Source organism: Lates calcarifer, linkage group LG10 (assembly GCF_001640805.2).
Source record: "Lates calcarifer isolate ASB-BC8 linkage group LG10, TLL_Latcal_v3, whole genome shotgun sequence".
NCBI classification, from domain to species: domain Eukaryota; kingdom Metazoa; phylum Chordata; class Actinopteri; family Centropomidae; genus Lates; species Lates calcarifer.
In genome coordinates, this window is record NC_066842.1 from 11,030,946 (window position 1) to 11,048,010 (window position 17,065).

General features: G+C 33.9%; 1 protein-coding gene across 1 annotated transcript in view; it reads right to left on the bottom strand.

The window, feature by feature from the left end:
* Positions 1-108: 108 nt before the first annotated feature.
* LOC108886664 (zinc-binding protein A33) overlaps positions 109-17,065 on the bottom strand; it is a 30,738-nt gene continuing 13,781 nt past the window's right edge. Inside the window, exons 2-6 of the mRNA XM_018681640.2 lie at positions 1,968-2,063; positions 1,525-1,755; positions 1,051-1,073; positions 839-957; positions 109-745 (exon numbers count right to left, since the gene is read on the bottom strand). Of these exons, the coding sequence (XP_018537156.1) occupies positions 195-745; positions 839-957; positions 1,051-1,073; positions 1,525-1,755; positions 1,968-2,063 (1,020 nt within the window). The 3' untranslated portion in view covers positions 109-194. The remainder of the gene's footprint in view (positions 746-838; positions 958-1,050; positions 1,074-1,524; positions 1,756-1,967; positions 2,064-17,065) is intronic.

A 17,065-nucleotide genomic window follows, 5' to 3' on the forward strand; every position in this document is an offset into this window, starting at 1 on the left:
TACACACATTTTGCTACTCTGACTTTCATTGGATACAGCATGGTATTGTACAGTTTGCCATTGAAAGTCATATATGAATCATGGATTCCTCAATATTTAAATAATGTACCTAGTCTTAAAAGCTATAACACCCTCTTAATATGAAACACAGAGTCCTCTTTATCTATGGAGAGATGCATCTGCTCTATAAAGGTTTATTCTACATTCACTGTAATGGTCAGAGGACAGATTTTCAGTGAGCTGGAGATCTTTCCCCCCTCATACAATCCAGGGGAGAGAAAGGGGAAAATCTTCTCTGTAAATCTGTCCTTGAATGTGTGTATTGTTATTAAATCAGCAGCGCTGATGAACACTACCTTTCCTTTGTCACAGTCCAGCTCTACAGTAATCCTCTCAGGCTTCTGCTTCAACATGAGCTTGGTGCGAGGTGAGGTCTGAGCCCAGTAGGAATCTCCATTGCACAAGCCAATCACCCAGAAACCCTCGGCAGGGTTGAGGAAGATGGTGCTCTTCCTTTGGATGGACTCTCGGGCCACTCCGATGTACCAGTTTTTGCTTTGGCCCACCTCTACGGTCCAGCTGTGCTTTCCAGATGTGAAGCCAGTTGCTCCCAGCACACTCAAACGGCTGGTGCAGCGTTCAGGGTTGTCAGGTAGGAGCTGCTTACTGCTGTATTGCACACTGGTCAGCTCCTCAGAGAACTTTAAATTGGAATGGGCTGTGTTTGGGTCCAGAGTGACGGGAACTGAAAGTGTAAACAAAGTCAAGTAGATTAAAAATAATTCCTTAACAGTAAACTTTAACACTCAGGCAACCAGGCCATTGTCTGTTCACCCACCATATTTGACAATATTGGCCATCTTCTTCCAAATTTCAAACTTGAGTGATCCCAGATGCTTTGCAGAGTTTATCAGGATGTCTCTGACACACTCGGGCTCTTGAAGGGTGCATTTGACTCTAAAACGTATTGAAATGATTGCAATAATTGATGACTGTCTAGTGGAGACATGGAGTTAGAGCTAATTTTAGCAGATAGTGGGTAATGCATACCTTTTCTTTGTCTGCTTGTAGTCCTGTAGTTGAAGAAAGAAAGTGGAGAAATACATGTAATTAATGAGGTGTTGGCTTGAAGAAACTAGCAGCATAATTATATGTACATCATATGAAAGTGCACGGCTTCTGAAAGTCAGCATAAATGACGTGTCTGTTGTTTGGAATATCCTCATTGATTTGAATTGGATAGACAAAATAATCGGAACACCTTATAGTATAACAGTGCAGATGGAGATGCTAATCAGCCTGGAAGGGCTGGATTATTTACCACACCTGTCGTCAAGCCTATTTGTATACATATGTTGATATGGTGACCAATTTTAACATCTAGACCTGAGGAAGAGCTGCCCAGGAGTAAAACACTGTCCATTCAAAAAAGGTTGTGGTTTGGAATTAGTGTTAAGGCATTTCTCTTCACCAAGGCTTAAAGAAATAGCCATAATGTTGTGTGAATAATAGCTGTAAAAGTACCTGTAAAAATGGTAAATCCTTTGCTCTGAGGGCAGTCTCAATATCACTGATGGTGGAGGAGAGGGTTTTGATCTGGTCTTTGATGTTTTTCAGCTTTTCACACATCACCTGGGTCTTAACTTCCTCTTCCTGTTTGAGCACCTTCAATCTAGTGCTTTCCTCCTCCCAAAGGAACAGGTGCAGCTTCTGAAACTCCTCCTTAATTGCATTCTCATTTTGTTGTGCTTGAGTCTGTAAAATTGAGTAAGGTTATTTATTGCAGTACCACAAAAGGAATGTGTGCTGTGTTGAGTGGATTCAAATCACACTCTGAGCACAAAACCTCCATAAATACTGAAAGTGTGAGTAGAGGTACAACACAGCAGATATGTCCAGAATATGTCCAGAATGATGGACACAATGTGTTTTTTCTTTTTTTTTTTTCTTTTTTTTTTTTTTTTTACCTGTATGTAGGTTTTTGTTTCCTCCCAGTGTTCTTTTGTCTTGTTAAGTATTCTGAGTTTTTTTCTTAAGGACTCCAGTGAGGTCGAAATTTCTATCTGAAATGTTCACAGAAGAAATGTAATTTTAAAATGTAGAACTGAAACATTTAGTCAATTGACAGCAAGGTGACTGGCAAATATCTTAATAATCAATGTTCGTCTCAGTGCCTCATTATTATCATTATTATTTCAACCGGGGCCGGATCTATGCAGGGGCAAGAGCCCCCCAACAAATGTCTTGCCCCCTCAAATCAAAACTTTATAAGTTTAGAAAACTAATTTTAATAGATTATCCAAACAAAGAATGTCTTACACGTTAACGTAATTAATGGCAGTAGTTTAAAAGTAAAAAAAAAGTATTAACGATTTCAGCGTTTAATACTCTCTTATTTTATGGATCCATTCATTGTTGGTTGCTGTTGTCATATGCACAAAGATATCCATGGTTTAAAGCCAGGCTAGTCACGTTTAAGTTTTATTATACATCCATGAAGTCCGCTAGAATAGCACTCACGAACGAGCCGCGCCAGGGCCAGGACATAGCCAGGACGCGATTCACTCGCTCTCGTAACCCAGAGGCATGACGAGAATAACACTACTGCGCATATTCAGTGGGCCGAATTACGCGGAAATAAACCCGGAAGACAGACATTTTGCGGCGTATGCGCCAGGTGAGCAACTCTGTAGGAAGTTCACGCAGGAAATAAATGAAATGATGATTCAGTTTGGAAGAAAGGGAAAGTGAACATCAGTGCTTAACGCATCTTAAAATGGGAGAGAGTGATAAGGGGAGGAAAGTGTTATTCCACTGTGACTCGACTTGATAGAAGGAGCTCAGAGGCGGAGAAACAAAGTCAAAAAAACTGATTAAAACCAACACTTGAGCCGTTGCCTCGGTTTGTCAGTACTGTTAGAAAACTTAATTATCGAAGCCTGGAAGCTAAAACAAGCCTTGGAGCTGCTTTTTGTCGAACACGAGTGAGGCTGGACGCTGAACACACCTGTGGCACGAAGGTAAGGCAGTTAGCGGGTAGCATTAGCATTAGCATTACCGTGTAATGATATCGCTTAAATCCATTTCAGCCGTTTATATTGCGTGGGTAAGAGTGCGTTTGTGTTTCCCTGACTGAGGTGTCCCTGGCATGAGTTGTGGACCCCCAACATGGACGGGTAAAAACACAACGAGCTCTTCATAGTCTGTTTAAATCCCTGTTGTAATTGTTTACAATCACTTTACCGATATTTTGCATCTCTTGGTAACTTTGTGTTCCATCCTGGTCATTTTAACTCAGTTTATAGCGGTCTATCATGTTGTCATCGTTTTGTGTGTATTTGTGGTCATTTTGTATTATATTGCGTCTGTACCTGGCTGCTTTTGCCGAAAACTCAAGCTTTTGATAACCCATGCATGAGACCCCTAAAATAGGTCTGACACAGGTCTGATGCATGTGCAAAGTCTAGTGAGTTTTTAAACAGTAAAAATAAGATGTAATATAAAAGCAATGCAGAAGTAAGAAGAATCCAAAATAGAAGGAAAAATATCATGTTATAGTAAGACATTAAAAATGTCACCGTATAGAACGTGGTCAAAAATGTCAAAGCACAGTAAGGCATAAACATGTCAAAAATACCATACTATAGTTGGGTATAAAAATGTTATCTCAAGGAAATTTAAATCGAGCGCAACTGGACTTAGTCTAGTCTAGGAAGACGTTTCACCCCTATCCAAGAGGCTTCTTCAGTTCCTGCACGCATCTGATCAGGCTGGGACTGGTCCAACTAAACTTTGGTGTGGAGACCCAGGCATTTAACCTCTGTGAGGGCTTTCACAAGACTGATGATGTCATGGATCCTTTGTGCTCCATGTGCCAACAACAGTCGTTAGGGTGACAGTCGTTGGTAGAAAAGTTAGTTTCGACTTCGTTAGTGCCCCATGTCTTCCTAGACTACAACTAAGTCCAGTTGTGTTCGATTTAAATTTCCTTGAGATAACTATGACCTGGATGAATGAAAATATTCACAGGCTCGCGTATAAAAATGTTTTGTTAAATGTTCAGTTTCAGTTGTAATGTTGAATAGATTTCTGTATTTTCATGGTAAAACTATTGCTGAGGAATAGGTAGTAGTGTATTGATCATTTTCCTTTGTATGTTTCTCTTTGATTCCCTCCAGGTGTCACCACTTTGTCCACAACATCATCCACGATCGCAGAGACATGGTCCATGATCGGAGAGACATTGTTGAGGATGAGGGAGACATTGTCCACGATCAGAGACATTGTCCATGATCGCAGAGACCTTGTCAAAGACGAGAGAGACGTTGTCCGTGATCAGAGACATTGTTCATGCTTCGTAGAGACCTTGCGATAGAATCGGCGGAGACGGGGGTCACCGATTTGACGGCATTGCCCGCGATCAGGGACATTGTCGATGACCACAGAGACACCGTCTATGATCTCAGAGACATCGTCCACGATCACAAAGACATAGTCCATGATCGCAGAGACATTGTCCATAATCTCAGAGACATTGTCCGCGATCACAGAGACGTAGTCCAAGATCACAGAGAGTCTTTATACAATGAAGAAGTTCTTTCAGACCAAGACAGAGGCCTCCAGGTAATTCACAAACAGCTTTACATCAACTGTCCAACACAGAGCACTGTTTAGTAAGGCATCAAAAATGTTCAAAAAACGTCATAGTATAATAAGGCATCAAAAAATGTCATAGTACAGTAAGGCGTCAAAAAATCAAAAAATGTCATATTAAGGCATCAAAAATGGTCAAAAAATGTCATAGTATTGAAAGGTGTCAAAAATGATCAAAAAATGTGATAGTATAATAAGGTGTGAAAAAATGACATAGTATAGTAAGGAGTCAGAAATGGTCAAAAAATCTCATAGTATAGTAAGGTGTCAGAAATGGTCAGAAAATGTTAAATGTTCGGATTCAGCTGTAATGTTGAATATTTATCTGTGTTTTCATGATTAAACTGTTGCTGAGGAATAGGTAGTAGTGTATTGATCATTTTCCTTTGTATGTTTCTCTTTGATTCCCTCCAGGTGTCACCACTTTGTCCACATCATCATCCACGATCGCAGAGACATGGTCCATGATCGGAGAGACATTGTTGAGGATGAGGGAGACATCGTCCACGATCAGAGACATTGTCCATGATCGCAGAGACCTTGTCAAAGACGAGAGAGACGTTGTCCGTGATCAGAGACATTGTCCATGCTTCGTAGAGACCTTGCGATAGAATCGGCGGAGACGGGGGTCACCGATTTGACGGCATTGCCCGCGATCAGGGACATTGTCGATGACCACAGAGACACCGTCTATGATCTCAGAGACATCGTCCACGATCACAAAGACATAGTCCATGATCGCAGAGACATTGTCCATAATCTCAGAGACATTGTCCGCGATCACAGAGACGTAGTCCACGATCACAGAGATGTAGTCCAAGATCACAGAGAGTCTTTGTACAATGAAGAAGTTCTTTCAGACCAAGACAGAGGCCTCCAGGTAATTCACAAACAGCTTTACATCAACTGTCCAACACAGAGCACTGTTTAGTAAGGCATCAAAAATGTTCAAAAAACGTCATAGTATAATAAGGCATCAGAAAATGTCATAGTACAGTAAGGCATCAAAAATGGTCAAAAAATGTCATAGTATCGTAAGTGGCAAAAATGATCAAAAGATCTCATAGTATAGTAAGGTGTCAGAAATGGTCAGAAAATGTTAAATCTTCGGGTTCAGCTGTAATGTTGAATATTTATCTGTGTTTTCATGATTAAACTGTTGCTGAGGAATAGGTAGTAGTGTATTGATCGTTTTCCTTTGTATGTTTCTCTTTGATTCCCTCCAGGTGTCACCACTTTGTCCACAACATCATCCACGATCGCAGAGACATGGTCCATGATCGGAGAGACATTGTTGAGGATGAGGGAGACATCGTCCACGATCAGAGACTTTGTCCATGATCGCAGAGACCTTGTCAAAGACGAGAGAGACGTTGTCCGTGATCAGAGACATTGTCCATGCTTCGTAGAGACCTTGCGATAGAATCGGCGGAGACGGGGGTCACCGATTTGACGGCATTGCCCGCGATCAGGGACATTGTCAATGACCACAGAGACACCGTCTATGATCTCAGAGACATCGTCCACGATCACAAAGACATAGTCCATGATCGCAGAGACATTGTCCATAATCTCAGAGACATTGTCCGCGATCACAGAGACGTAGTCCAAGATCACAGAGAGTCTTTATACAATGAAGAAGTTCTTTCAGACCAAGACAGAGGCCTCCAGGTAATTCACAAACAGCTTTACATCAACTCTCCAACACAGAGAACTAACATTAAATTGTTTACGCTCAGTGTTTGATCTTCAGTCTGAATAGTTCATAATTTGTCAGAAAATAAACTTAATCCATTAATGAAGTTCATTTAGACAGTTTAAGTATGAACAGTCCAAAGATAAGGAGGACTTTTAAGGATAAAATCACTGTTACTGTGAGGTATTGGAAAGATAATAACCAGTTAGGCCTTATTATTATTATTTTTTTTTATGTTGTGTTTTGATAAACCTGGTATTAAACAAACATTCTGTGTGTTTTCAGCTGAATTCACGGAACAAAATCCACCAAAGGTGAAGGTAAGAAAACATTTTTGTTTCTGTGAAAAAAATAGATCCATGAAACCTCTTATCAACAAACAGTTTATTCAGTTATTAAAATCTAATAATCAAACTAATCTAGTACAAAAGTAGTTTGCAGCATTCAATGTAGTTTACATCAGTAAAAGTTATCTGTAAATTTATACTGGTATATAGTAATATGTAATGATAAAAGTTATTTAATATCAAAGGTTATATTAAAAGTATTCTGTAATATAAAAGTGATGCAGAAGTAATAGTAATCTAAAATAAAGATGAAAATGTAACAGTATAGTAAGGTATCAAAAACTGAACCAAAAACATTACTTGGTAAGTGATCAAAATTTAAAAAATAACGCATAACATAGTAAAACACATGAATGTAGAAAAAAATGTCAAACCATGTCATAGTATGATAATGATGATAAGTTAACAAAAGCCGTTAATAATATAGAGAGGCAAAAAATTTGCCAAAAACTGTCATAGTATACTAAGGTATCAAAAAATGCCAAAACATGTTATTGTAAGGTATCGAAAACCACCAATGTCATAATATAATAAGGCATTGAAAATTTTCAAAAATTATCATATCAAAAAATGTCATAGTATAGTAAGGCGTTAAAAATGTCATAGTATAGTAAGGCATCAAAAATGGTCAAAAAATGTCATATAATGTCATAGTGTAGTAAGGCGTCAGAAATGGTCCAAAAATGTCATAGTACAGTAAGACATCAAAAAATATCATAGTATAGTAAGGCATCAAAAAATGTCATGAAATGTCATAGTATAGTAAGGGGTCAAAAATGGTCAAAATTGTCATACTATATTTAGGCATCAAAAAATGTCATAGTATAGTAAGGCGTCAAAAAATGTCATGGTATACTAAGGGGTCAAAAATGGTCAAAAAATGTAATAAAATGTCATAGTATAGTAAGGTGTGAAAAATGGTCAAAAAATGTCATAGTATAGCAAGGGTTCAAAGATGGTCAAAAATGTCATAGTATAGTAAGGCATCAAAAAACGTCATACTATAGTAAGGCTTTAAAAAGTGTCATAGTATACTAAGAAGTCAAAAATGGTCAAAAAATGTCATACTATTCAAAAGATGTCATAGTATAGTAAGGCGTCAGAAATGGTAAAAAAAAATGACATAAAATGTCATAGTATACTACGCGTCAAAAATGGTCAAAAAATGTCATAGTATAGTATAGCATCAAAAAATTTAATAAAATGTCATAGTAAGAGGTCAAAAATGATCAAAAAAATTCATAGTATAGTAAGGGGTTAAAAATGGTCAAAAAATGTCATAGTAAGGCGTCAAAAATGGTCAAAAAATGTCATAGTATAATAAGGCGTCAAAAAATATAAAATGTCATAGTGTAGTAAGGCGTCAAGAAATGTCATAGTATACTAAGGGGGTCAAAAATGGTCAAAATATTTCATAAAATGTCATAGTATAATAAGGCATCAAAAAATATAAAATGTCATAGTGTAGTAAGGCGTCAAGAAATGTCATAGTATACTAAGGGGGTCAAAAATGGTCAAAATATTTCATAAAATGTCATAGTATAATAAGGCATCAAAAAATATAAAATGTCATAGTGTAGTAAGGCGTCAAGAAATGTCATAGTATAGTAAGGCGTCAAAAAATGTCATGGTATACTAAGGGGTCAAAAATGGTCAAAAAATGTAATAAAATGTCATAGTATAGTAAGGTGTGAAAAATGGTCAAAAAATGTCATAGTATAGCAAGGGTTCAAAGATGGTCAAAAATGTCATAGTATAGTAAGGCATCAAAAAACGTCATACTATAGTAAGGCTTTAAAAAGTGTCATAGTATACTAAGAAGTCAAAAATGGTCAAAAAATGTCATACTATTCAAAAGATGTCATAGTATAGTAAGGCGTCAGAAATGGTAAAAAAAAATGACATAAAATGTCATAGTATACTACGCGTCAAAAATGGTCAAAAAATGTCATAGTATAGTATAGCATCAAAAAATTTAATAAAATGTCATAGTAAGAGGTCAAAAATGATCAAAAAAATTCATAGTATAGTAAGGGGTTAAAAATGGTCAAAAAATGTCATAGTAAGGCGTCAAAAATGGTCAAAAAATGTCATAGTATAATAAGGCGTCAAAAAATATAAAATGTCATAGTGTAGTAAGGCGTCAAGAAATGTCATAGTATACTAAGGGGGTCAAAAATGGTCAAAATATTTCATAAAATGTCATAGTATAATAAGGCATCAAAAAATATAAAATGTCATAGTGTAGTAAGGCGTCAAGAAATGTCATAGTATACTAAGGGGGTCAAAAATGGTCAAAATATTTCATAAAATGTCATAGTATAATAAGGCATCAAAAAATATAAAATGTCATAGTGTAGTAAGGCGTCAAGAAATGTCATAGTATAGTAAGGCGTCAAAAAATGTCATGGTATACTAAGGGGTCAAAAATGGTCAAAAAATGTAATAAAATGTCATAGTATAGTAAGGTGTGAAAAATGGTCAAAAAATGTCATAGTATAGCAAGGGTTCAAAGATGGTCAAAAATGTCATAGTATAGTAAGGCATCAAAAAACGTCATACTATAGTAAGGCTTTAAAAAGTGTCATAGTATACTAAGAAGTCAAAAATGGTCAAAAAATGTCATACTATTCAAAAGATGTCATAGTATAGTAAGGCGTCAGAAATGGTAAAAAAAAATGACATAAAATGTCATAGTATACTACGCGTCAAAAATGGTCAAAAAATGTCATAGTATAGTATAGCATCAAAAAATTTAATAAAATGTCATAGTAAGAGGTCAAAAATGATCAAAAAAATTCATAGTATAGTAAGGGGTTAAAAATGGTCAAAAAATGTCATAGTAAGGCGTCAAAAATGGTCAAAAAATGTCATAGTATAATAAGGCGTCAAAAAATATAAAATGTCATAGTGTAGTAAGGCGTCAAGAAATGTCATAGTATACTAAGGGGGTCAAAAATGGTCAAAATATTTCATAAAATGTCATAGTATAATAAGGCATCAAAAAATATAAAATGTCAGTGTAGTAAGGCGTCAAGAAATGTCATAGTATACTAAGGGGGTCAAAAATGGTCAAAATATTTCATAAAATGTCATAGTATAATAAGGCATCAAAAAATATAAAATGTCATAGTGTAGTAAGGCGTCAAGAAATGTCATAGTAAGGCTTCAAAAAATTTCATAATACAGTAAGGGGTCAAAAAATGTCATAGTATAGTAAGGCATCAGAAATGGTCAAAAAATGTCATAGTATACTACGGGGTCAAAAATGGTCAAAAAAAGTCATAGTATAGTAAAGGGTCAAAAAAGGTTAAAAAAAAATGTCATAAAATGTCATAGCAAGAGATCAGAAATGGTCAAAAAATGTCATAGTATACTACGGGGTCAAAAATGGTCAAAAATGTCATAGTATAGTAAGGCGTAAAAAATGGTCAAAAAATGTCACATTGTAGTAAGGCTTCAAAAATGGTCATAAAATGTCATACTATAGTAAGGTTTCAAAAAGAGTAATAGTACAGTAAGGCATCAAAAAATGTCATAAAATGTCATACCATAGTAAGGCTTCAAAAAGTGTCATAGTACAGTAAGGCATCAAAAAATGTAATAAAATGTCATAGTATAGTAAGGTGTGAAAAATGGTCAAAAAATGTCATAGTTTAGCAAGGGGTCAAAAATGGTCAAAAAAATGTCATAGTAAGGGGTCAAAAATGGTCAAAAAATGTAATAAAATGTCATAGTATAGTAAGGTGTGAAAAATTGTCAAAAAATGTCATACTACAGCAAGGGTTCAAAAATGGTCAAAAATGTCATAGTATAGTAAGGCATCAAAAAATGTCATAAAATGTCATACTATAGTAAGGCTTCAAAAAGTGTCATAGTACAGTAAGGCATCAAAAAATGTCATAAAATGTCATAGTATAGTAAGGTGTGAAAAATGGTCAAAAAATGTCAGTTTAGCAAGGGTTCAAAAAATGTTATAGTATAGTAAGGGGTCAAAAATGGTCAAAAAAATGTTATAGTAAGGGGTCAAAAATGTAATAAAATGTCATAGTATAGTAAGGGGTCAAAAATGGTCAAAAAATGTCATAATATAAGAAGGAGTCAAAAGAGGTCAAAAAATGTCATAAAATGTCGTAGCAAGAGGTCAAAAATGGTCAAAAAAATTGTAGTATAGTAAGGCATCAAAAAATGTCTTAGTATAGTAAGACGTCAGAAATGGTAAAAAAAATGACATAAAATGTCATAGTATACTATGCCTCAAAAATAGTCAAAAAATGTCATAGTATGGTAAAGGGCCAAAAAAGGTTTAAAAAATGTCATAAAATGTCATAGCAAGAGGTCAAAAATGGTCAAAAAAATTCATAGTATAGTAAGGCATCAAAAAATGTCTTAGTATAGTAAGGGGTCAAAAATGGTCAAAAAATGTCATAGTAAGGCGTCAAAAATGGTCAAAAAATGTCATAGTATAATAAGGCGTCAAAAAATATAAAATGTCATCGTGTAGTAAGGCGTCAAGAAATGTCATAGTAAGGCTTCAAAAAATGTCATAGTATAGTAAGGTGTCAAAAATGGTCATAAAATGTCATAGTATAGTAAGGTGTCAAAAAATGTCATAGTATAGTAAGGTGTGAAAAATTGTCAAAAAATGTCATAGTATAGCAAGGGTTCAAAAATGGTCAAAAATGTCATAGTATATTTAGGCATCAAAAGATGGGGTCAAAAATGGTCAAAAAAATTCGTAGTATAGTAAGGCATCAGAAATGGTCAAAAAATGTCATAAAATGTCATAGTATACTACGGGGTCAAAAAATGTCTTAGTATAATAAAGGGTCAAAAAAGGTTAAAAAAAATGTCAGAAAATGTCATAGCAAGAGGTCAAAAATGGTCAAAAAATTTGTAGTATAGTAAGGCATCAAAAAATGTCTTAGTATCGTAAGGGGTCAAAAATGGTCAAAAAAATGTCACAGTATAGTAAGGCTTCAAAAATGGTCATAAAATGTCATAGTATAGTAAGGCGTCAAAAAATGTCATGGTATACTAAGGGGTCAAAAATGGTCAAAAAATGTAATAAAATGTCATAGTATAGTAAGGCATCAAAAAACGTCATAGTACACTAAGGGGTCAAAAATGGTCAAAAAATGTCATAATATATTTAGACATCAAAAAATGTCATAGTATAGTAAGGTGTCAAAAATGGTCATAGTATAATAAGGCGTCAAGAAATGTCATAGTAAGGCTTCAAAAAATGTCATAGTATAGTAAGGTGTCAAAAATGGTCAAAAAATGTCATAGTATACTAAGGGGGTCAAAAATGGTCAAAAAATTTCATAAAATGTCATACTATAGTAAGGTGTCAAAAATGGTCAAAAATGGTCATAGTATAATAAGGCGTCAAAAAATATAAAATGTCATAGTGTAGTAAGGCGTCAAGAAATGTCATAGTAAGGCTTCAAAAAATGTCATAGTATACTAAGGGGTCAACAAATTTCATAAAATGTCATACTATAGTAAGGCTTCAAAAAGTGTCATAGTACAGTAAGGCATCAAAAAATGTCATAAAATGTCATAGTATAGTAAGGCGTCAAAGAATGTCATGGTATACTAAGGGGTCAAAAAATGTAATAAAATGTCATAGTATAGTAAGGGTTCAAAAAACGTCATAGTATACTACGGGGTCAGAAATGGTCAAAAAATGTCATAGTATAGTAAAGGGCCAAAAAAGGTTTTAAAAAAATGTCATAAAATGTCATAGCAAGAGGTCAGAAATGGTCCAAAAATGTCATAGTACAGTAAGACATCAAAAAATATCATAGTATAGTAAGGCATCAAAAAATGTCATGAAATGTCATAGTATAGTAAGGGGTCAAAAATGGTCAAAATTGTCATACTATATTTAGGCATCAAAAAATGTCATAGTATAGTAAGGCGTCAAAAAATGTCATGGTATACTAAGGGGTCAAAAATGGTCAAAAAATGTTATAGTATAGTAAGGCATCAAAAAAACGTCATAGTATACTAAGGGGTCAAAAATGGTCAAAAAATGTCATAAATTGTCATAGAGGTCAAAAATAATCAAAAAAATTCATAGTATAGTAAGGCATCAAAAAATGTCTTAGTATAGTAAGGCGTCAAAAATGGTCAAAAAATGTCACATTATAGTAAGGCTTCAAAAATGGTCATAAAATGTCATAGTATAGTAAGGTGTCAAAAAATGTAATAAAATGTCATACTATAGTAAGGCTTCAAAAAGTGTCATAGTACAGTAAGGCATCAAAAAATGTCATAAAATGTCATAGTATAATAAGGCGTCAAAAAATATAAAATGTCATAGTGTAGTAAGGCGTCAAGAAATGTCATAGTATGGCTTCAAAAAATGTCATAGTATAGTAAGGTGTGAAAAATGGTCAAAAAATGTCAGTATAGCAAGGGTTCAAAAATGGTCAAAAATGTCATAGTATATTTAGGCATCAAAAGATGTCATAGTATAGTAAGGGGTCAAAAATGGTCAAAAAAATTCATAGTACAGTAAGGGGTCAAAAAATGTCATAGTATAGTAAGGCATCAGAAATGGTCAAAAAATGTCATAGTATACTACGGGGTCAAAAATGGTCAAAAAATGTCTTAGTATAGTAAAGGGTCAAAGGGTCAAAAAAAGGTTAAATAAAATGTCATAAAATGTCATAGCAAGAGTTCAAAAATGGTCAAAAAAATTTGTAGTATAGTAAGGCATCAAAAAATGTCTTGGTATAGTAAGGGGTCAAAAATGGTCAAAAAATGTCATGGTATACTAAGGGGTCAAAAATGGTAAAAAAAAATGTAATAAAATGTCATAGTATAGTAAGGTGTGAAAAATGGTCAAAAAATGTCATAGTATAGCAAGGGTTCAAAAATGGTCAAAAACGTCATAGTATAGTAAGGCTTCAAAAAGTGTCATAGTACAGTAAGGCATCAAAAAATGTAATAAAATGTCATAGTATAGTAAGGTGTGAAAAATGGTCAAAAAATGTCATAGTTTAGCAAGGGTTCAAAAAATGTTATAGTATAGTAAGGGGTCAAAAATGGTCAAAAAAATGTCAGTATAATAAGGCGTCATAAAATGTCATAGTATAGTAAGGGGTCAAAAATGGTCAAAAAATGTCATAAAATGTCATAGTATACTAAGGGGGTCAAAAATGGTCAAAAAAATGTCATAGTATAGTAAGGGGTCAAAAATGGTCAAAAAATGTCATAAAATGTCATAGTATACTAAGGGGGTCAAAAATGGTCAAAAAAATGTCATAGTATAGTAAGGCTTCAAAAAGTGTCATAGTATACTAAGAAGTCAAAAATGGTCAAAAAATGTCATACTATTCAAAGGATGTCATAGTATAGTAAGGGGTCAAAAATGGTCAAAAAATGTCATAATATAAGAAGGAGTCAAAAGAGGTCAAAAAATGTCAAAAAATGTCGTAGCAAGAGGTCAAAAATGGTCAAAAAAAATTGTAGTATAGTAAGGCCTCAAAAAATGTCTTAGTATAGTAAGGGGTCAAAAATGGTCAAAAATGGTCATAGTATAGTAAAGGGCCAAAAAAGGTCAAAAAAATTTGTTAGTATAGTAAGGCGTCAGAAATGGTAAAAAAAAAAAAAAGACAAAATGTCATAGTATACTACGCGTCAAAAATGGTCAAAAAATGTCATAGTACAGTAAGGTGTCAAAAATGGTCATAGTATAATAAGGCGTCAAGAAATGTCATAGTAAGGCTTCAAAAAATGTCATAGTATAGTAAGGTGTCAAAAATGGTCAAAAAATGTCATAGTATACTAAGGGGGTCAAAAATGGTCAAAAAATTTCATAAAAATGTCATACTATAGTAAGGTGTCAAAAATGGTCAAAAATGGTCATAGTATAATAAGGCGTCAAAAAATATAAAATGTCATAGTGTAGTAAGGCGTCAAGAAATGTCATAGTAAGGCTTCAAAAAATGTCATAGTATACTAAGGGGTCAACAAATTTCATAAAATGTCATACTATAGTAAGGCTTCAAAAAGTGTCATAGTACAGTAAGGCATCAAAAAATGTCATAAAATGTCATAGTATAGTAAGGCGTCAAAGAATGTCATGGTATACTAAGGGGTCAAAAAATGTAATAAAAATGTCATAGTATAGTAAGGGTTCAAAAAACGTCATAGTATACTACGGGGTCAGAAATGGTCAAAAAATGTCATAGTATAGTAAAGGGCCAAAAAAGGTTTTAAAAAAATGTCATAAAATGTCATAGCAAGAGGTCAGAAATGGTCCAAAAATGTCATAGTACAGTAAGACATCAAAAAATATCATAGTATAGTAAGGCATCAAAAAAATGTCATGAAATGTCATAGTATAGTAAGGGGTCAAAAATGGTCAAAATTGTCATACTATATTTAGGCATCAAAAAATGTCATAGTATAGTAAGGCGTCAAAAAATGTCATGGTATACTAAGGGGTCAAAAATGGTCAAAAAAATGTTATAGTATAGTAAGGCATCAAAAAAACGTCATAGTATACTAAGGGGTCAAAAATGGTCAAAAAATGTCATAAATTGTCATAGAGGTCAAAAATAATCAAAAAAATTCATAGTATAGTAAGGCATCAAAAAATGTCTTAGTATAGTAAGGCGTCAAAAATGGTCAAAAAAATGTCACATTATAGTAAGGCTTCAAAAAATGGTCATAAAATGTCATAGTATAGTAAGGTGTCAAAAAATGTAATAAAATGTCATACTATAGTAAGGCTTCAAAAAGTGTCATAGTACAGTAAGGCATCAAAAAATGTCATAAAATGTCATAGCAAGAGGTCAAAAATGGTCAAAAAAATTCATAGTATGGTAAGGCATTAAAAAATGTCTTAGTATAGTAAGGGGTCAAAAATGGTCATAAAATGTCATAGTATAGTAAGGTGTCAAAAAATGTCATAGTATACTAAGGAGGTCAAAAAATGGTCAAAATATTTCATAAAATGTCATAGTATAATAAGGCGTCAAAAAAAATATAAAATGTCATAGTGTAGTAAGGCGTCAAGAAATGTCATAGTATGGCTTCAAAAAATGTCATAGTATAGTAAGGTGTGAAAAAATGGTCAAAAATGTCATAGTATAGCAAGGTTCAAAAATGGTCAAAAATGTCATAGTATATTTAGGCATCAAAAGATGTCATAGTATAGTAAGGCGTCAAAAAATGTCATGGTATACTAAGGGGTCAAAAATGGTCAAAAATGTTATAGTATAGTAAGGCATCAAAAAACGTCATAGTATACTAAGGGGTCAAAAATGGTCAAAAATGTCATAAATGTCATAGAGGTCAAAAATAATCAAAAAAATTCATAGTAATAGTAAGGCATCAAAAAAATGTCTTAGTATAGTAAGGCGTCAAAAATGGTCAAAAAATGTCACATTATAGTAAGGCTTCAAAAATGGTCATAAAATGTCATAGTATAGTAAGGTGTCAAAAAATGTCATAAAATGTCATACTATAGTAAGGCTTCAAAAAGTGTCATAGTACAGTAAGGCATCAAAAAAATGTCATAAAATGTCATAGCAAGAGGTCAAAAATGGTCAAAAAAATTCATAGTATGGTAAGGCATTAAAAATGTCTTAGTATAGTAAGGGGTCAAAAATGGTCATAAAAATGTCATAGTATAGTAAGGTGTCAAAAAATGTCATAGTATACTAAGGGGGTCAAAAATGGTCAAAATATTTCATAAAATGTCATAGTATAATAAGGCGTCAAAAAAATATAAATGTCATAGTGTAGTAAGGCGTCAAGAAATGTCATAGTATGGCTTCAAAAAATGTCATAGTATAGTAAGGTGTGAAAAATGGTCAAAAATGTCATAGTATAGCAAGGGTTCAAAATGGTCAAAAAATGTCATAGTATATTTAGGCATCAAAAGATGTCATAGTATACTACGGGGTCAAAAAAGGTTAAAAAAATGTCATAAATGTCATAGCAAGAGGTCAGAAATGGTCAAAAATGTCATAGTACAGTAAGGCATCAAAAAATGTCATGAAATGTCATAGTATAGTAAGGGGTCAAAAATGGTCAAAATTGTCATACTATATTTAGGCATCAAAAGATGTCATAGTATAGTAAGGGGTCAAAAATGGTCAAAAAATTCGTAGTACAGTAAGGGGTCAAAAATGTCATAGTATAGTAAGGCATCAGAAAATGGTCAAAAAATGTCATAGTATACTACGGGGTCAAAAATGGTCAAAAAATGTCTTATAGTAAAGGGTCAAAGGTCAAAAAAAGGTTAAATAAAATGTCATAAAATGTCATAGCAAGAGTTCAAAAATGGTCAAAAAATTTGTAGTATAGTAAGGCATCAAAATTGTCTTGGTATAGTAAGGGGTCA